The following is a 21,960-nucleotide window of genomic DNA, read 5'->3' on the forward strand; positions in this document are numbered from 1 at the left end:
AGAATTACAAGCGTTTCCTACACACTGGAAGCTGCAGTGTAGTTAATCATCCAAAAGACAAACAAGAGTGCGCCAAGGCGGCAGGGCTTGGAGGACTGGGGTATGACAAGGAAGGGGGTCTGAGGCCTCTGGAGGAGGGCGGGTGGGGGATCAGTGCCTGGGTGAGGGTCTTCCTGAAGTAGGCTGGGGCAGGCGGTGCTTGGCCATCTCCACATCCATATCTACGAAGGTGTAAATGTTGTAATTGTGGTGCTGCAGGTTCTTGTAGGTAGTGTTGTCGAACGGCTCTGGTTCCGGCTCGGGGGCAGGTTCTAGAGTGGGCAGCCAGAGAAAGAAAAGAGAGCAAGCTAAGACATGTGGCTTGGACAAAAAAAATAATACACATGTATTTAAATTAGTTAGCTCATGCGAATATCGCCTGCACATGCAGGTGTGGTAACATGGTCAGCAGCTGGGGTAACATGGTCAGCAGCTGGAGTTGGACAAGGACACCCATTAATGGCCTTCTTATTGTATATGTGCTACATGCATCAATAACCCACAAAAAAAACTAAACTGAGACCTGCAGAGTCTAGAACCTGTGAATACAGGTAATACTGAGCATCATACAGTGTTTCCTCTGTATACTGTCACTGTCACACAAACGCCTTGTACACCATGTCCAAATGTTTGTGGACACCCATTCCAATAAATGGATTCAGCTACTTTAAGTTGCACCCATTGCTGACACTGATGTGCAAATACACATAAAGCTTGTCTAGTGCTCGTGGAAAAGTACTGACAGTAGAATGGGACTCTCTGGAGCAGATAAACATGAACCTATTGGTCAAATGCCAGATGTGGGCTACAGGGCTAGAGTGGTAAAAACAACACAGCATTGAGCTGTGTTTGGGCATGCAACCTGACTGTAGGAACCTGGCAGCACATTCAGGTAGGTTGCATGTTTTGGTGGATGGCAAACAGCATTTTTGCACTGGTACTTGCACTCTGGGCATTGACAATGTATGTATCTCTAATTTATCTTTGCACTAGACTAAGCTCTAGGTTTAGGACAAATGTCTCTTTGAGCAACGCTGTAGAAGAACCACTTTTTTCAATAAATAACCATGTTTTAATAGAGACGTGAGAGTATGAAGAACCTTTAAATGGTCTTTAAATATATATATATATATATATATATATATATATATATATATATATATTCTTCACATTCACCTCTCTATTACAGACATGTTTCCTTATGGAAACAAAAGTGGTTCTGCCATGGAATCACTTGGAAGAACCATCTGAAGCACCTTTTTTTTTTTTTAAGTGTATACCCTTATGATTTACCAATAATATTAAGAAAATAATAATAACAATGAAAAATCTACAGAAAAAAATGCTGTTAACAAGAAAAGCCCTGGAAAACTGGTCTGCTTCCCGAGGGGGAAAAACTAACACCAGTGCTTATCTTCTCAACACGTCCTTCAACCACTTCTTACATCCTCACTTGAAAGGCGCGTTTGTTCGAATATTCACACTTCAAGCTGCATTGTTTTACAGTAGTTACTTCCTCCTACAGACCATGTGACTCCACCCCCTGTGGTCACACACACATCAAATTCAAAGGAGCGTGAACGGCCTGAGGCTGCTTGTCTGCTGGAGCTTCTATCAACCTTAGCTTTACTCTGCTTGCTTCTTGATTTAGCAAGTCAGCTCCATCGGTCATATGGTACTGCTTCAATTAGAAAAAAAGAAAAAAAAAAGTTTTGAATATTTGAAATGTGACACTTTTGAGTGAGTGTGCTTATTTCTCAGCACACCGTGATTATTACTGTTAAAAAACCTCAATACAAATCCAATACAAGGTCATGCACCTTGTTTCTTTAGCTGATGACCAAAGTGTCCTTGCCTTCTAAACTGAAGCTTTCATATTAACTGATTAGTAGAACAGAGTGAAAATATCCAGGCATGCAGTCAGTAGGGAGAGATTACTGGCTAAGAAATACTGTAGGACAGACAGAAGAGGAATGGAAGAATTCTGAAATCAGCGACAGAAGACAGAAGTGTCACATTACACACACAGACAGTAAATGATGATTAGCATTAGCCATAATGTAAAAGTCATGTTAAAAACAAAAAAAACAAAAACAAAACTATGTAGTATATAAAAAAATACATGGAATTAAAATAATAAAAACAGAAAAATAAATTGTAAAAACATGTAAAACAAATATGTAAAAAACATAATTTTCTGCCTTTATCAGGACAGAAATAAATAAAGAAAAGTTACAAAGAAGAGGGTAAGGGGTCATCAGACATGTGGATTGCTCTCACAATGGCTGCAATGGAAAAGGACTGCAAGACTGGAAAGACAAGCGTGCTTCTGAAGTGTTAATCGTGATCAGGTATATGAGCCGAGCGCATTACTAAAGAAGCATTAAGGGGGTTCATTCCAGAAGAAGAACATTTCGATAAGCCCAACAGCAAGGAAGCTTCAAATATGCAGGAATCAAGGGGAAAAGACAAGACCAATCATCAGACTGGACCGCTACACTGTAAATCCACACACTTAGATTTGAAACACTTTCTTTAACATATATTAAATGTCACAGTGTTCGAGTTGTCACCCTATTTGGGAACTTAAAAGCAACAAGTCTTTAATAAATGTAATTTTAAAAAATGGGCTAGTTAAATAAATAAATAAATAGACCTTCTTTAACACTGATATTTACACCAATCAGCCACATCATTGACACCACCTGCCTAATATTGAAAGTAGGCCACCACAGCAAATCTGACTATTCGAGGCATGGGCTCCACAAGACCTCCTGTGGTATCTGACACCAAGACATTAGCAGCAGATCCCCCAAGACCTGTAAGTTGTGAGGAATCACATCAATGAGCCTGGGATACCCATGTACCAGTCCTTTCTTGGACTGTTTGGAGATGCTCTGACCCAGTCATCAGAGCCACAATCTGGATCTTGCAAAAGTGGATCAGATTCTTTGCTTCTGCTTTTAACACATCATCACCTTCAAGAACTGACTGTTCACTAGCTGCCTAATATATCTCCCCCTTGACAGATGTAACTGTAACAGTCTATTGTGGATAATGTAATGGCTGATTGGTATATTTTATGAGACGACATTTCAGCTCTCCCCATTTACAAGGATGTATATTCCAAATCTGCGGCACTCCATCCAAATAAACGTGACTAATTACATGCTTTGTAACCAAACATGCAGTCTGTCAGTGTACTTTAGGCACTGATGAGATTTGCAGTATGTTAGATACAAATAATTATCACAATATAGCCATCCTGCCCACATTTACCAAACACTGTGACATATTTAAAGTGAGAAAACCTAAACATTTGGATTTACAGTGTGTGTGTGTGTGTGTGTGTGTGTTGAGCAGAAAAAAATGAAAAGAATACCCTTAAATCACTGAAAGGTTTTAAGAAGATAATCTAGAAGACCTTTAGAGCTTGGGTGAAAGGACATGAAATAAAAGGAGGAATGTTGAAACTGAAGAGACTGAACATATCTGTATTTCAGGAATCTGCATCCAGAGCCCTTAAATTCAGACATGCATTAACATGTTACTCCTAGTTTAGAACAATGCAGGTCAATTCAAATGCACTATGACTGGTAAAGAGATGTGTGTATGTGTGTGTTTGTATACGTATATATACACATATACACACATACACACTGTAGATATGAAAAAGAGGAATGGTATGCTTTAAAATCCTATTGATTCTTTTGGAAAAAAGGCACGTATCTGGGGTAGATCAAGAAATGTCATCTGTTAAAATTCTTTAAATAAACAATCATGTTTGACGGCTCCTCAGAGGACAGAAAGAGATTTAAGGGGGTGTGGTCAGTACCCTCAGGTGCTGCCGCTACTGCTGCCTCCGGTAAGGGTTCTCCTGCGTCTGCAATAGCGGGAGCAGTGTCGACCAGCTCCTCTGCAGGTGGAGCAGCTTCCACTTGGGCTTTGGGTTCAGAAGGCACTTCTTTATCAGAGTCAAGGACGCTTTCTGGTTCAACTTTGGCTTTTACATCAGGGGGTCCTTCAGCAACACCTCCAGCTGCTTTGGAACTAGCTTCTGGAATCACTTCAACATCTGGCACAGATTTAGCTTTGGCTTTTGAAGTCTTCACCTCCACACCTGGTTCTCTTTCAGAGACAATCTCCTCCGCAGCGCCCGTTTTAAGTTCTGGTGCAACATCAGCCATCTCTCCAGGGGGTGCAGACTCCAGAGGGGAGCCTGTAGGTGTTTTAGGAACTGCTTTAGTGACAGTTGTAGTTAAGGCTGGGGCAGGGTCAATGATCTCCTCAGCGCTCACAGCTTCTGTGGACCCTTCTGCTGTCGTACGTGAAGCAGTAGCCTTGGTCGCAGCTTTAGTAGTTTCTGGAGGTGCTTTGGCAGAGGCTTTGGGGACAGTAACAGACTCCGCAGTCACTTCTTGAGGAAGAGCTTCAGTAGTCTTCGCCTCTGAAACAGAGTCAGTAGGAGCTTTTTCCTGTCCTGCTTTTTCTTCAGGCGGGACCACGGTTTCAGTCTTCTTAGTCTTGTCTGGTCCTTCATCATCAGAATCGGAGTCAGAATCGGAGTCAGAATCGGAATCTGATTCACTGGAGGAGGAACTAGAGGTATCTTCATGATCCTTTGATGCAACAGATCCTGTAGGACGTCCCACCTCATTGGTTTTGCTTGCAGCATCACTTCTAGTCACTGACTCCCCCACAGGCGTAGCTTCAGGTTGTTTTGTGACTGATTCACCTTGGCCGGAGCTGGCAGTCTCCCCTGAGGCGGAAGCTTTAGCTGAACCTTCAACAGCAGCGGGAGCATGTTCTGCAGTAGAGGTACCTGCAGCCACCACAGCTCCAGCTGTCAGAGGATCTGTACTCGAACCAGATTCACCTAAGGCACTGACAAATCCTGGGGCAGAAAGCCTAGTAGGGAAGGCAACAGCTGTCTTGTAGGCTAGTAGAGCAGCCCTCTGGTCAGAGGCCTCTAAGGTTGAGAAAATGGGATAAACAGCATGAGATTGTTTTTATGATGAACCGTGGGACCAGTAGCCCTGCTGACACCAATATGAAAAAGATCACTCACCTTCTGGGTATCAAAGAGTCCTAGAAGCTTGAATTGACCATCAGTTCTATTTTTAAACAGGCCAGCACTCATGGTAGCTTCTCTAATAGGTTACTTGTAATGTGGGAAGTCAAAAGTATCAATAACACAACAAAATGTAGCTTGTCTTGGTCAGTGATCTAAAGGCTTTGGTTTGAAGATGTGGTCTACTATCAGAGGTAATTCATCCTGTATTGAGAGTTATGCATCATTTTATCTACAGTGTCTCAGCTACTAATTCCTTTGTTAATTATTTAACAATTGGTTCAAGTACATCCTACTAAATTTTACAGCTGGTTTACGGCACATTTTCTTTCATAGTGAAACACCACCGACATTGTAGGCTAAATTTGTCTTTATGAAACTATAAGGTCTATAACGCTAATTACTAAAGTGAAAGTCTGAAACATGCGTTAGCTTATGAAGCCGCATTCACTTAAAGGTCAAAAGATTACTCATTCTGTTGTTAGGCAGGTTATTCGGCCTCAATTATGATGATAAACATATTATAATCTAATTAAACCATATTAATAACAATCAAATAACAGAGTCAACTCTTAGAGGGGAAGAGAAGCATGCCCTTACTCTTACTTGCAGCTTTTGCCTTTTTTGCTGGTTTCTTTGGCTCTTCAGCTTTAGTGGAGAGCGCCGCAGTGAACGGGGTCCTCAGAGTGCCCCAGCTGTCCTGCCGGAGACACTGAATAAAAGACAGAAAAGGAATAGTTAAAGGTTTTAGAATAGCAAAGAATAGCATCTCTGATATAGAAGCAGCAGTGGTAAAGTCAGTGATCTGACTTAAACTAAACTCTGAAAGAACAAATATTCTTTAGACGGCAATCTCACCATACCCTCATACATACATACATACAAGTGAAGCCAATGATCTCAAATCATGATCTGTAAAAACTCAATTCCTCCCAGTGTTTAAAATATAATAATAATAAAACACTACAATTTTATAGTATATAATAATAATTCAAGTAGTTATATCAACTTGAGCAGACGAACAAAAGCTGCAGCTTGAAAAACTGCTTTCTGAGTATCTTCTCTGATTGCAGTGGAACATCTTACCTATAAACACAGGAGCTAAACTTAGTTACAGCCTAGTCTTCTCTTTTTAGATCATTTTAGTGCAAAATAAACTATAACCTAGTTAATAAAAGTGACTAACAGGTGCAGTTAGTTATCAATGCCACATGATGCATTTGCAGAAGCACACTACATCAGTGATTCAGCTGCTTCGAGGTGAACATTGGTTGGTTGGTGTGGTGCAACAGATAACACCACCACCTACCATTGCGTTACAACACCACCATGTGGGAGACCAGGGTTTGATTCCAGGTCTGGGTGACTGTGGGTGCTTGGGCAAGTCCTTGGGCAAGACTCCTAACACTACACTGACCCACCTCTGTAATACGAGTCACCTTGTAAGTCGCTCTGGATAAGAGCTTCAGCTAAATGTGAAAAAATGTTAAAAAAAAATGTAAATATTGCTTGATTAATCCCCACATAGAAGCAATGCCAATGGAATGGGATGCTCTGGATCCCAGCTGGAGGGGTACGAAGACCCCAGCAGTGGACCTGCAATCTCCAAAGTGATGGAGCTGCATCCCACACCTTGGGAATGACAGAATTTGTGATCCAGTAGATCAGTCTCTGACCTCACTAAAGCTCTCGGGGCTGAATGCAATCAAATGCACACAGCATTGTTCTAGCATCTAGTGTAAAGCCTTCCCATGAGTGTAGTGGCTGGTACTGCTGCAAGCACAGTGGTCTAACTCCCTATCACGACCCTTGATTTCAGAGGACAGCTTCGTCAGCTAGATAGATGAGAAGCTAGGTGTCCTCAGGCGTGTTGCCATAAGGAGCAGCTGTCTCGGACAGTTGTCTCTAACCCCTCTATTTCACATTAAGCGCTGAGTCAAATCCACACGTGGTTATTAGCTGTGTATGAGCTCCGAGGCTCAGACCGCCAGCCCTGTTTCCACAAGGACACCGCCGCCCGCCGCCACTCCGCCGGTTTAACGTCTCACTAAACCGGACCGACTCAAATCAGCCGGTTGTAATGGGTGAGAAACGTACAGTCAATGACTAATACGTTGTTCAGACGTTTATTATTCTCATCTAATTACCTTGAGCGACCCGAGTCGTCCGAGCCTGAGCAGGGAGGTCGCCATCTCGGTACAGCTGCTATTATTACACGGACGGAAAACAGCGAACTGCGCACAGGAGGTTCCGGGTCTGAAGCTGCAGGTTTGTATTTTTTATTATTATTATTTTTTATAAGGTCAACAGACACATGGTTATTAGGGTCTCTCCGTCATATCCGTGCCAAATGGACATACCTACATATTATTTTTGATATATCATAGCATATATATATATATATATATATATATATATATATATATATATATATATAAACATAGTTCTTTGTCCATGTGTTTTTAGTAGTAGGCAAAAGTAGGCAGCCTAGGCCCCTATGAGCCAGAGCCCCCAAGACTATTTTAATCAGATATACAGGTGCTGGTCATAAAAAGGTTTGTATTTTTTTTTATTTTTTTTTTTATATAAGGTCAACAGACACATGGTTATTAGGGTCTCTCCGTCATATCCGTGCCAAATGGACATACCTACATATTATTTTTGATATATCATAGCATATATATATATATATATATATATATATATATATATATATATATAAACATAGTTCTTTGTCCATGTGTTTTTAGTAGTAGGCAAAAGTAGGCAGACTAGGCCCCTATGAGCTAGAGCCCCCAAGAAAATTCTAATCAGATATACAGGTGCTGGTCATAAAATTAGAATATCATAAAAAAGTAGATTTATTTAAGTAATTTCATTTAAAAAGTGAAAGTTGTATATTATATCCATTCATTACACACAGACTGATATATTTCAAGTGTTTATTTCTTTTAATTTGGATGGTTATAATTGACAACTAATGAAACCCCAAATTCAGTATCAAATTCAGATATTCTAATTTTAAGACCAGCACCTGTACTGAACATATGATGTTCAATAATCTGTTCTGTAATACACCGTTCAGCCATGACATTGATGATCTTGTTACAATTAATAAAACAGATTTTACTGATTATCTTTATATACAGTGGTATCTGTCAAGCTCTTGAAGCTGATGAGCTGGAAAAAAAGGGTTAAAAAAAATAGCCATAAGAATCTGATCCAATTTAAGGAACAAACTGTGATGGCTAGATGACTGGGTCAGAGCATCTCCAAAACGGCAGGTCTTGTAAGGTGTTCCTGGTATGCAGTGGTCAGTAGCTACCAAAAGTGCTCTAAGGAAGGACAACCAGTGAACTGGCGACAGGGTCATGAGTGCCCAAGGCTCACCGATGAGATCCGTGAGGGCTTCACTTTGCAACCTACAGGAGCTGCTGACCAATTTCTTTGTACAATAGGACACCTTCATGTCACCTTTACCTGACATTGTTTTATATGTTCTAATATGACCTAATGGAAGCATGTACTAAAAACAGGCCATATTCAGAACACTCATATACAACACCATAAAGTGTGTAATCAGAGCATCAGAGCAATGATCGGTCAGACTAACTATAGTTACTTTCGGCAAATTACACTGATCAGTTATTCTGTCCTTCGTAACAAATCTTTTTATTTATTTTTTGATCATAAAGGTGTCCTGTGCACTTTTCTACACTGCTTAAATCTGGGTCATTGGTTTACAGGCACAGAACATGAACTTCATGGTTCGAAGGCCTATTCAGTGCTGGATTTTTAATAAAAAAATGAAAAGAAAGATACATTCAAAAGAGACTTTAAACATGAATACAATTTATTCACAGTGTTTCAGTCTAGATCAGCAACAGGATACACACAGACATGAGTAAACATTTATTGCTGCGTTTATTCATTCTATCCTCCACACTTTTCAAACTGCTAACAATACACCAATCAGTCATAATACCCATGGAGGTCCCACCTCACAACTTAGCAGACTTAAAGGGAACTTATTAATGGAAAAATGCACTTTTCCAATACATTTGGGCATCAGGGGTGCCTACCAAGTCACAAACTGTGGAATAAGAAGCAGAAGTCTGTTTTCTGGAAGCATGGAATTAAACAGTGTTCAAATCTGACTCCCATTTCTATGTCACAAGGGAACATAATGGAAGTATACTGGCACCTCCTAATAATCTCCACCTACTCTTTGAAAAGCACCTGAGCAATAATCAAAAATCGCTGCATGCAGCTGGCAAAAGTCTACATGCTAACAGGTTCAACAAAGGAAGCCTCTGCAGCTGGCTCATTGCTCTAAATGGTGTCTTGCTGCAGGTTGAGGGCACCAACACTGCAACCTGCTGCCTATGGATGTTCAGCTTTGCACCAAGAAAATGCCACAATTATACTTCCCTGTGGTTCAGTTCTGTTTTCTGGTTTGGATTTTCGTCTCGGAAACTACCAGTGCCAGCTGGAGATGACTTGGTTCCCGTTTTGGCAGTACACAGAGTATGGGTGGATGAGCAGTGGCTTGGGATCATATAACAGATCAGACACTCTAACGGCCCGTTCTGAACACCTGTTTAGACAGGGTGACTATTGGAGCTTGATTCTTGAGGTATTTTGACCGAAGCATGTTCGAGAGATTTCTCCAAGACTCCAGGGGGCGGTGTAAACTAGTGGAAAAGGGGTATATGATGTCACCTTTGCAAGTTCTGATGCTAATGGAGGGGTGCCCCTTATTAAATCAGGTGACCTTTAAATGTTATGGCTGATCGGTGTATGTACTAATCCCATCCAAAATCACAGCATGCAAAAGCATTATGTCTAAGACGCTACTCCCTAAAAACTCCCTTCTCTTCTAAACTGTGCGTTTAATACAAGAATGAATGGGTTGCATAAAACTGGTGAAAAGGTTTTAAAGGTTCAGAAAAATATCTATAACAAATCTTTGACAGACAATGACTGAGGTAAAAGACACCATATTAATTGAAGGTAGGCACAGGATAGGGTGATCTTCGAAACTGACTGTTTACTTGGCAGACACTTCATCCAGCATGGGCTCTGAAAATAAGAAAAAAATAGAATTTTAGTCCAAGGATCGTTTAGGTAGTTAATAAGTGTAAAATTGGCACCAGCAACAAAACACTGCCATGCTACCCACATGGTCTACAAACCAAATCAGTGGTCAGTGGTGGTCTTAAATTACTAATTTTCCATTCATGGAAGGTGTCTGATAAACTGTGTAGCAACAGATGGTCTACGATCACTGTAAGCAATCTATCAAACTAGCAACTACATGTTTAGTGATAAAGATACTTATAGTAGAGAGGTCACTAATACTTAATTAGGAGAAGTAAGATTTTCCATAAATCCATGTTCTTGATGGATGGGCTCAGTGACTGCTTTACATTCTGAATGGCTATAATTAAGCTGCATTTATTAAGACAAATATTCTTGTCTGTCTCAATGGAAAGGGAAGCCTTAACACTTAAATGATGTATGTGTGCATCACTGAAAAAAAAGTATCCCACACCAGTAGGATCTCACAAATGCATGCATATTTGTAGTTACAAGCTGCACATACATGAGGTAAAGTGTTTGTGGTTATAAATTCTATGTATATGAAATCTATTTATTTTAAAATAAACTTCCCCGTGTCGACTTCAAATGTCAGTGTTCAAGTAGAGAGACTTAAGTGGCATTAAAACCCTGTGTGGGAAGTGAATGTCCATGTCCATACAGTCCTGTCCATGATTATTTTGTCAGGGACACAAATAATATGTGATTTGGCCTCTGTACATCACCACAATGGACAGTCCCTAGTCCCTGGTGTGTGCTGACAAAACAAAGAAATTCCTGACCAAGAAACTGCTTATCAGTAAAGTGTCCAATTATTTTTAAGCCTGTGAAAATGGAGGGACAATGTATTAACTGTTATATTTAACCATCCAAAAGTAGAATTTTTGTATAATCAATATCTAGTGTACTCAGAATTTTGTTTTTAACGCAAACATGCTTAAAACTTCATTAACTTAAAAAAAAAATTAGTTTAAAAAGAGAACACATTTTTAATGTCATTTGATGACTTAATGTGTAATATAAACAATTGGGGGAAGGAGGTTGCAAACACATTAAAGCACTCATTTTCCATTTCCATGTTCATTATACTGATTAAGCCCAGCTGAAAAGTTTTTAAGCTTCAAAAATACTTTCAAATACTTCCTGTATTTGAAACTTTAATACAGTATTTTTGTTAAACCTCTTAAATTAAAAGATAAAAGTCTACACATCTGCATAATTTTAAAACCACTGAAGTGATGTGCAGAGGTCAAATTACAAAAATTGTCACCATCTAAATACTTATGGACCTGACTGTACACAAGCACTAGCTTAAACAGAACAGATTTTTAAAATAAATATTAAATTGAATATGCTGAATAATGCTGATTACTCATGTACTAACATTATTGATATCGACCACTTTATTTATATTGTGCAGCCTGGTGACATAATTCATCTCCAATGAATGATGGCACCATCCAGGTTAGGGAAAATTAATGAATCAATCTGCAGTCTATGAGCAAGCTCATTAAACCCACCAGGGAATTTAAACTCTGGGAAGGAATTCAGGTCACCACCACCATATAACCGCTGCAGTTTGGCAACTTCTTCAGCCAGGGCCTTCTGGTACTCGGGACCAGCATCAACTAGGCCACCAGAAGACCTAATGGTAGAGGAAGAAGCATTTTGAGACACTTACAACATAACTGTTCCAACATCAGTGGAAGAACTGGATTACTGGAAAAAAAACAAATCACCACATGCATGAAAGAAGACAAAGTCTTACCTGCTCTGGGTGGAGTAGTCACGGATTGCATCCAGGAAAAGACTTTGAACGGGGTCCAAACCAGCTGCCAGTCAGAGAAAGAGCCAATTACTGTTCATTCTTATGTGTGACACTGATTTACAAAATATCCCCTTTCCTACATAAACATTTCTGAAAATCACTCTGAAACCTTCATGCACAAAATGTGTATCTACTGTGAACAAGCAGTAGATACAGCAAAGCAGTTACAGGCCTGGGGAGCTAACGGACTGAGCGAACAAAGAAAGAAAAGGCCTAATTCCCCAAATGCTTCAGAGTTCTTAAATAATATCTTAGAGAACTTGGGTGGATTGCACAACCATTCTGTGAAGCTTTTGGGAAACCATGGCCAGTTCAGATTGTGAGTACCTGGAAGAGTCACCTACATCTACAGGAACACTACCCAAGGCATTTTGAGAAAAGACCAACCAACCATGTTTTGTTCATCGTAGTGATGTGCATGTTGGTTGCAGAGTTTAGTAAAACCTCTCAAAACCTAACATAACCTGGATTCCACACACAGCAACCAGAGTGCAAACCCAGACTCACTGAGCATATCGTTCACCACCTTGGGAAAGTGGGGAAGGAACAGAAGAAACTTTCGTGGACATCTTTCATACATACACCACCATACAGAGGGAAAGAGGCAACATTACTGGTTACTGATGTCATGCGACTCCCAGGGAAGAACAGGGACATACAGACAGGAGGAGAGAGTGTTTTGTGAGTGTGAGCAAAAGAGGAAAAGAGGAGGACTAGAAAGTCATATCCTAAAAACAAAAACAAACAAACAAACATTTCCGTATCATACTCATACTGTAGCATCCAACCCAAGGTAAGGCTATTAGAAACGTGTTGACCATATAAAAGACAGTGACTTGACCATTGTAACCTTACCATTAGCTTTAACAAAAAAAAAAAAGAAGGAAATTTAACATCAGTTTGACAAAGTTAAACTTTAGCATTAACACTGGAAAGGAAACTTAGATTTTAGTACAAATATAGAACAAATATAGAACAAATAATATTATAATTAGGGGTGTGGCAATACAATACTTCTACAGTAGTATCAGCATTGTTCTAACACTGGCCAAAGTCACCTGATCCGTTAGCCTAAACAATCTAGGCTTTAGTACTCAGGATCAACTTACAAACATGATGCATGTATCGTAAACAAGCAGCGAGACTTGTATTTGCATACAAATATCTACATTTTGCTAGTATTTACATCTCAAATGATTACATATTTGGGTAACCTAGAATCTCCTGAAAATAACATCTGGCATGTTTGACTGCCTCCTTTGAAAAATCATTTTTAAGCAAATAAAATTACAATAATCCAAAAAATAAAAAAATAAATAAAACTAATGAATAAATAGTAATAATAATAAATAAATAAATAAATAAATAAAACAATCACATAAATTAGAACTTTGAAGGGTTAAAGCAGCATTATGGAGATTTGGGCTGTAACCGAAGTGGATCCCTACTCCCTCATTAGCGTAGCGCTATACAGGGAGATACTATTTATTTCTTTAACTAGTGAGAATAACATTGCAAATGAACTCTGAGACCTGCTCCTCATGAACGTGCGTCAGCACTGGAATTGAAGTTAATAAAGCACTGTGCTGATCATCGAATAATCTTTGGCCGCTGTGCTGTTTAGCAACATAACCCGCCTAGTGGGAATGACGGAGACACTATTCTCCCTATTACCCTCCCTGCAAGTCAGTGGAGCATCACCATGATTTTAAGGCTTTACTTTACATTAGACTTTAAGACAAAATGCTTCATGATGAAAGAAAAAGGTCAGGGGTAACAGTATTGTATCAGTATCAGACATGTAAAAGCTGTCGTGTGCCACCCCTAATTATAATGTACAGACTGGAAGAGTGGGTGCATAAGCAGGAATAGAAACACACAGAAGCAGAGTACCAGAACAACACATTAAAAATATGGAAATGGAAAACAAGGTAACCAACTGAAGGTAATGAGATTTGCAAAAGTACTGCTGGCATCAAGCAAAACTGAATGAGGAACAGACAAACAAAAGCAAAGCAGATGAATGCAAGACACAGATGCAACGCAAGTCATTCAGTGACCAATGAGCAATGCAGTGTGAGGTAAAACAGCGAAAACAAGCACTTTACATAATGTGGTGGAGGTGCAATAACGAAAGCCACAAGCAAACAAATAATGCAGGAGTACACGAATGAAAATGGGGGAAAAAGGCAGGAGGAGAACATGAGTGGGATTGGCAAGGCTATGCTCATGACCTAAGCCAGGACACAGACAGTAGCCACTGTTGGAGAGAGTGAACCCATTGAACCCCTGGTTCAGAGGTTGGCTAGCAATTCTTACTTTATACAGAAACACATTCGCTATATGGACAAAAGTAAAGATATATATATATATATATATTTAAACATTTATGCTGCTTTTGTTGGAGTAAATGTCTACTGTTCTGGAAAGGCTTTCTACTAGATGTTGAAGCATTGCTGTGAGGATCTGATTGCATTCAGCGATAAAAGCAATAAAAGGCCAATTTATACTTTTGCATTGAATCTGCATGGCACAAGTACGGCATAGCCGTATACTGAGGTCAGGATGTTGGATAATCACCACCCCACCTCATGCCCAACTCATCCCCAAAAGCCTTATCAACCATAATTATAGAGAACACAGTTCCACAGATCAATGCTGGGGGACTTTATACCTCTCCAGCCCACATGTGGCATTAGGCATAGTGCCAATATGTTCATGTGTATCATATTCCATTAGCAATACTTCATTATAGGAAGTACATAAGCTGTGTATGCACATTTGCACATCTGTGTCAGCAATGGGTTCAACTTAAAGGAGCTGAATGCATTCATTAGAAGGGGTGTCCACAAACATTTGGACATATAGTGTAGCTTAGTATCCAAGTTATGATAGGACCTTTGAACCCTGAGGACATAGAGGCTGCTGTCTATGGCACAACTCAGATTGTGAGCATAGCCCAATTTGAGTGGCTTGAGTCTACATGGCTGCAGTGATGCTGGACCATGGTAGTGCTAGTTTCTACTAAACAATGTGTTATGGGCAGCTAAAAGCTCAATGTTCTAATGTTATGGCATGCTAAACATAAACTGGACAACCTTACAATTTATGGTATACAACTGTATAAAACCCATACAGAAACTGAAACAAGTGGTTGTCTAGATTTTAGAGAATCCAACAAAAGTAGACAGAGGAGGGGTTAAGGGGGGTGGGGGTGGGTTTGTACCCTCAGGCGCTTCCACAACTTCAATAGGAGCTTCAGCGGCATCTGTGATCACGGCAGCGGCATCTATCAGCTCCACTGCAGGGGCCGCTTCTGATGCAGCTTCAGCAGCAGCTTCTACAGCGGCTTCGGCCACAGCTTCAGCCACAGCCTCCACTACTTCTGCGACAGCTTTGACAGGGACAGCTTCAGTGACTGCTTCAGCAGCAGCTTCAACCACTGCCTCAACCACTGCCTCTGCACCTGGGGCCGCTTCAGCCTCTTGGGTAGGTAGAGCTTCTGCTGCAGCTTCAGAGGCAGCTTCTGCAGGGGCTGCTTCTAGGGCTGATGCAGCTGTTTCAGGGGCAGGTTCGGGGGCAGGTGGGGCTGCTTCCGCAATAGGCTCTGGGGCAGGTGGGGCTGCTTCCGCAATAGGCTCTGGGGCAGGTGGGGCTGCTTCCGCAATAGGCTCAGGGGCAGGTGGGGCTGCTTCCGCAATAGGCTCTGGGGCAGGTGGGGCTGCTTCCGCAATAGGCTCTGGGGCAGGTGGGGCTGCTTCCGCAATAGGCTCAGGGGCAGGTGGGGCTGCTTCCGCAATAGGCTCAGGGGCAGGTGGGGCTGCTTCCGCAATAGGCTCAGGGGCAGGTGGGGCTGCTTCCGCAATAGGCTCTGGGGCAGGTGGTGCTTCTACAGCTGGGGCTTTAGGGGCAACAGCTTCAGTTGTAGGAGCAACCACTTCAGGCTTAGGGGCAACAGCCTCTTCTGTAGCTACAGCTTCTACAACAGACACAGGACCTTCTGCGTCAGGAGCCGCTTCTACTATGGCTTCAGCTGCAGGCACAGATTCTGCAACAGGTGTAGCTTCAGCAATGGGTGCAGTTTCAGCAGAAAGTGCAGCATTGGATGCAGGAACATCAGCCAATACTTCTGCAACAGGTGGAGCAGCTTCAACAATAGGGGCAGCTTCAGTTATGGGAGCAGCAGCAGCAGCAACTTCAACAACTGGTGTGGTTTCGACTGCGACAGCAGCAACTTCTGCAACAGGTGTAGGGTCTACTACAGGGGCTGCAGGGGCAGTTATGGCTTCAAATGCAATCGGCTCAGGAACTACAGGCTCAGACACAGGGGTGGCAAAAGCAGGTGCAGCTTGGGCAGCGGTGGTACCAGTAGCAGCGGTGGCTGATGCTACAGCCTTCTTCTCAGGAAATTCCACATATGATTTGTGCTGAACAAGTTTTTCTATATCGAAGAATGTTTTTGCCGTGGACTTTTCTGGGACGGAATGGAAGGAATGGAAGGTAAACATACAAAGGCATTCATTTTAATTCACGTATTGCGTTGTCTGACCCCATTCTATGGATGAAAACCACTGGACACAGAAAACCACTGGACACAAGTACCTTACCCAGTACAGTCAGTAAAAGCTGGATATCTAGGAATATCTGACACATACAAACAGAACTTAAGGGGTATATTATGAAACAGCGGTAATCCTGTTTTCTGTGCTTCTGGAATGAATCAGTGGAGCTGAGTTGAAATGACTCAACTAAAGAACTGGGTGATCTTACTTTAGGGGTCAAGTCTTGGTTTGGTAGCCTAAATGTCTCTATGCCCAGTTTTCTGTGGGTTTAATAAAGGGATCTGATGTAGCGATATGTTTGCTGTTATTATCTTATTAATTTTACTCATTATAGATCATCACATCTGAAAAGACAACAAAGAACAAAGTGCAGTAAATAAAATAATAAAAAAAAACAGCAATTTACACTGATCAGCCAGAACATTAGCACCACTTACAGGTGGACATTGATTATGTTCATGTACAGTGGCTCCATCATTCAATGGGTAGGATATACATATTAGACAGCAAGTGAACAGTCAGTTCTTAAAGGCGAGGTGTTAAAATCAGGAAGATGGTCAGGCATAAGAATCTGACCCACTTTGACAAAAGCCAAATTATGATGGCTAGACAACTGGGTCAGAAAATCTACAAACCATCAGGCAGGTCTTGTGGGTTTGTCTGGTATGCAGTGATCAGTACCTGCCAAAGGTGCTTCAACAAAGGACAACTAAAGGCTCACTGATTTGATCTATGAATCCAAGCTAACATCTTGGTGCTAGATACCACAGGACACCTTCAGAGATCTTGTGGAGACCTACTCAATATTAGGCAGGTGGTACTAATGTCATGGCTGATTAATTTAGAAATAACTGTGATCTTCTTGATAATGGTTATGTAGCTGCAAAAATAGTGTTAACTATAATGTGCTGAACTCGTGTCAACATTTTAAAAAATATGAAATCTCAAAGAGTTGCAAAGAATAGTTGGTACTTCCAAACTATTAACTGAATCAATAAAAAAAAGACTTCTTGAAGACTTTAAAATAAATAAATAATTAAGGAACATTATACATGTTTGCACCGTGGCTGAGAGGGAACTGCAAGCTCTGAAATGGAGAAATTCTGTTGTACCTGTACAGGTTACACATGTCAGTCATTAATACACTGGAACCTACAGGAGATAACTTAACTGCATGAAAGAAACCACATTCACGCACATGATGGAGAAAAATAATTATTCAAGGTGTATCAAAACATAAAAGCAGAGAGATCAAAGGATGGAACCAGCACACAGTCATTCATATTTGCATAGCAGGAAGGAGAACTACAGAAGACTACAAAAGCACAGGAATGCTGGCTCATGTTGGATTCTGAAGATCAGATCTGGTCTCAAAAACAACTATGGTGGAATGTGGCCTTGCATTCAGTCTTGCTCTCAAACCGAAGATTCACATTTGGACCAAAAACTAGGGATGCACCGATCCGGCTTTTTCAGTTCTGATACAGATACCGATTCATGGGAGAGACTTAAGGCCTCAGGACTGACTTCAACATTACTTATATATATAAAACAAACAACACATTAATATAAATGTACTACATTGCCATTTGTCATTTATTTATTTGCACATTTAGTGCAGTCTCACACCAACAAATTAAAGTGAAAGGATCGGTTTCATGGATTGGCCTAATTATCAGATCCATCTAAATTAGTTAATATCTGGACCGACAGCCGATCCTAATATCGGATCGGTGCATCCCACCAAAAACACTGATGAATCAAAATCTAATTAATTGGTAAGGGATGTTCAGCACTATTGCATTATTCCAGAACTTGTGTTCCACAGGTAATTATTAGTGGTAGTTTACAGGAGAAGACAGTCTGTGATGTTGCATTGCAATGGTCTATGACAGCTACAGTTAGTGCTGGTTCTGCTACACACGTACTGCAGACATTGCAATGATCTTCAGGATCTTCAAGATCATTCTGTCAAACGCACGTTATCCTTGAAGGGAATCCCATCACCACCATAGTCTATTCTCATCATGTCTGCAGCAGGTGGGGCCGCTGTGTGAACATGGTATGGTATTTATTATGGCGTCCTTTAAGTGGGTGACATTCCAGGATTATATTTAGAATTAGGTCCCCCAAGTACTCCCACTTCAGCAGTTGTGTAGTCACGAACAGTAGAATAGTACAGCTTTGGGTTTCTTCTAAAGAGTCTTCTTTGTTTAGGGGTCACAATCATAAAAGGTTGTAAAGTTATTTGACAAAGATGTTCAGAGCTATTACACTAATAACTCCTTTATCCACTGTTGGCCTACAAAGGTTAATATATATATATATATATATACACATACACACACACACACACACACAGAGTTATTAGACTTGCATTACAGTTGAATCACAGTTGCTGGTACCAACCTTTGAGCTACGGCTACCACTTTTATACAACTCCTAGTATAAAATTTTGCTGTCGGCGTAAGCTAAAAACAACAACAACAACAACAACAACAAAAAACATTGGGTTAACGGTATTTACCTTTGTTGGACTTTTTGGACTTCTTGCTGTCTCCAGATTTCGAACTGAAAGCAGCTGCTGGAGCTCTTCTTAGTGCACCCCAGCTCTCCACCTGCAGAGTCTAACAAAGAAAGGAACACAGTCTGTAGGCAGCCTGAACGTGTTCATTTTGTGACTCTACACTCCAAAGCAATACAAGCTAAAATGCAAGTGTGCACATCTTAATTTCCATTTTTAATTTGAATGCATTTACATTACCATGCAATTCTGCTTACTAAGCACTTACTAATGTCACTATGTCATTTAAAATTCCAGCTACTACAGCGCTCAGCCAAAACACAGACTGTTCCACTGACCAATTCCTTATAGAGTGACTGTAAAGGAGTTAGGTACACCTGATATGGACCTAACCATGAGGAATGTACTATTACTTGCTCTGTTAATGGTTTTGCACCAGTCAAAAAACATTTTGGGCATGGGAAAGCACTGTAAGGTTGATTACATAATGAGCCAGCTGTATATACCACTGGCACACTGGTTTTACAAATATGCACACACGTCAAAAGCCAATTTAAACACACATACAGGGTCTTTCACGACAACCCGGGACAAGCCGGGATGTAACTTGAAATCTGGTAGAACGTCTTATTTCAGATATCATCTATGAAGGCTATACTAGTAATAATATATGATTTTTAAAGCCATTCTAACTACTCCTATTTTCAGGAAGAAGAGTACACTGCAGACAAAAGTATTGGGACAGCTGCCCATTCATTACTAATTACTAATTACAAAATAATACATTAAATTATAAAAATAGATATAATAATAAGGATAATAATAATAATAATATAAGCGACTATCTCTACCATCCAGAGAAGACGTTCTACTAGATTTGGAGCATTGTTTGCATCCAGCAACTAGAGCAGACAAAAGTATTAGGACAATTACTCATTCAATGTTTATAAAGAATATTAAATAATTATATATAAATAAATATTATAAAAAGAAAATAAATGAATAAATAAAAAAGCAACACAGCCACAGATCTGCAGCGCCATCACTCTGGTGTGTGACAGAGAGTAGAGTTATATGTGAGGCGTGGGAGTGTGGTGTGGACAGATGTTATAAATGAGGAGAGCGGTCACTGGTAGAAATGTGAACAGGACTTCTCGTAACGATCAACACGCCATCTGTTCACGGATAAAGTCCAGCCCTTCAATACAAAGAGCCAATCAGTTTGCTGGTGCAAATAAAGTCCCGCCTTTCAACACAAAGAGCCAATCAGTTTGCTGGTAAGGGGCAACAACATTGCGTCTCCGACCAGATCGTGTCAAAATAAAAGTCACTTATAAAAAAACAAACAAAGGCGCAACATAAACAACTTATTATTGTCTCACAGTTGTTTCCCTTTTTTTCTTTAAGAACAAAACCTGTGAAAACTGATTTGCTTTTGTTTTTTTTGTTTTTTATTGCTGCTACTTTGCATATCCTTGGTTTTAAAATTTTACAGGAAACAATATTGGAGTTTTATCTTTTATATTAGCGGGAACTTACTGTCTTTATGGTTAGTCAGCAAATTCATAAACCAAGTGTAAGCCAAATTTAAATACTGACAGGTAATTAAGAGTTATTGGATATTTTAGCAATTTATAATCTGAATAATTCATTCATTCAACTCAAAATCAGTTTATTGCAGCCTAATGCAGACCTGATTTATTATTACAGCCATTATAATAAACTGAGATCATACTTACTGTCCTAATCCTGGACTAGTAAAACTGCATTACACATATACTGAATAATAAACAGGTTTGCAGTGAAATCAGTGAAGTGGGTCTCACTGCCTGTTTGAGTCTCCTCCTCCTCCTCCTACTATTTATTTTAATAAGAGTGAAACTACTGTCAGTCAAGGCAAAAATCAAGGCAGTCTGGCAGCTACTGGTTCACAAACGCGTAACTCCAGCACCGCTGTTTCAGCCATTAACAGCTGGAACAGGCTGTTCCTGCACTACTCGAGGATCTGCAGGCTCTTCTTCGCTTGTCACAACTTTACAATCTCATTAAAAAAATATACACACATCGATAATGACCGTGAACACCACACTAAGCCCTTCACATCAGCTGGAAAACGACATTTATTACCTTCAGGGTAAGCCGACCTACTCTGAGCAAGGAGGCCGCCATCTTTACGCCCTACAAAGCACTCCCTGTGGAAACATGCAGTAATCTTTACAAACATTTACAAAGTATTTTAGTGCTTTATTCGACCCATATATCTACTTAATTCTCTTATATAATAAGCAACAATTATAATATTCACGTTAACGACATAATATAATAGTTAGCTAGCTACACAAAACGTTACATATGCTGATAATAATCATAAAGGCTGTTATTTTTATCTTCAGACTAAATATTTATATATTATATATATTTAACTATAATCTGGTGTGCACTATTGTCTATTTAAAGTTATTAAAGTTGTTGATCTGCCTAAAAAGACATTGAAAAAATATGACAATCACCAGGTTAACGCTTCTGTTCAATGTCCTCAAAGGCAAAATGTTTCCAAACAGCAAAACAAGTCGAAAAACGAAAAAAAGACCTAAAAAAAGACCAATTTAACACTCGAACTGTCCACGTTTGTGCGAAAATGCCTCTGCATTGAGTGAACGCCCCCTTCTGTGTTCACTCCCCTCTTGCCTTTTACAAAATAAAAAAAATAATGAAATTATTTATTTTCTTATAATTATACTAGTTATTCTTCATATTTGCAGTTATTTTGGCAAAATTCACAAAAAACTAAAAAACTGTGCGATTTTTTATTTATTCCCCCTGTGTATACAGGAGC

At 40.1% G+C, this 21,960-nt stretch overlaps 2 protein-coding genes across 3 annotated transcripts in view; both read right to left on the reverse strand.

The window, feature by feature from the left end:
- ndufv3 (NADH:ubiquinone oxidoreductase subunit V3) overlaps positions 1-7,326 on the reverse strand; it is a 7,350-nt gene extending 24 nt beyond the window's left edge. The window contains exons 1-4 of one of the 2 annotated variants that reach the window (XM_072685018.1): positions 7,258-7,326; positions 5,717-5,822; positions 3,875-5,008; positions 1-311 (exon numbers count right to left, since the gene is read on the reverse strand). The exon at positions 1-311 is cut by the window's left edge and continues 24 nt beyond it. In XM_072685018.1, the coding sequence (XP_072541119.1) occupies positions 151-311; positions 3,875-5,008; positions 5,717-5,822; positions 7,258-7,302 (1,446 nt within the window). In that variant the 5' untranslated portion in view covers positions 7,303-7,326 and the 3' untranslated portion in view covers positions 1-150. Of the gene's footprint in view, positions 312-3,874; positions 5,009-5,710; positions 5,823-7,257 lie in introns of both variants that reach the window. The other variant, XM_072685017.1, reaches the window with a different exon arrangement.
- A 1,619-nt stretch (positions 7,327-8,945) lies between these two features.
- On the reverse strand, positions 8,946-21,775 carry LOC140560883 (uncharacterized). The gene is made up of 7 exons (XM_072685512.1): positions 21,635-21,775; positions 21,252-21,316; positions 19,128-19,227; positions 15,265-16,512; positions 11,979-12,042; positions 11,731-11,855; positions 8,946-10,192 (listed from the first exon to the last, which is right to left on the reverse strand). The coding sequence occupies exons 2-7, from the start codon at positions 21,291-21,293 to the stop codon at positions 10,161-10,163; spliced, it is 1,611 nt and encodes a 536-aa protein (XP_072541613.1). The 5' UTR covers positions 21,294-21,316; positions 21,635-21,775; the 3' UTR covers positions 8,946-10,160.
- Positions 21,776-21,960: the final 185 nt, after the last annotated feature.

The sequence above is a fragment of the Salminus brasiliensis genome, chromosome 8 (assembly GCF_030463535.1).
Source record: "Salminus brasiliensis chromosome 8, fSalBra1.hap2, whole genome shotgun sequence".
NCBI classification, from domain to species: domain Eukaryota; kingdom Metazoa; phylum Chordata; class Actinopteri; order Characiformes; family Bryconidae; genus Salminus; species Salminus brasiliensis.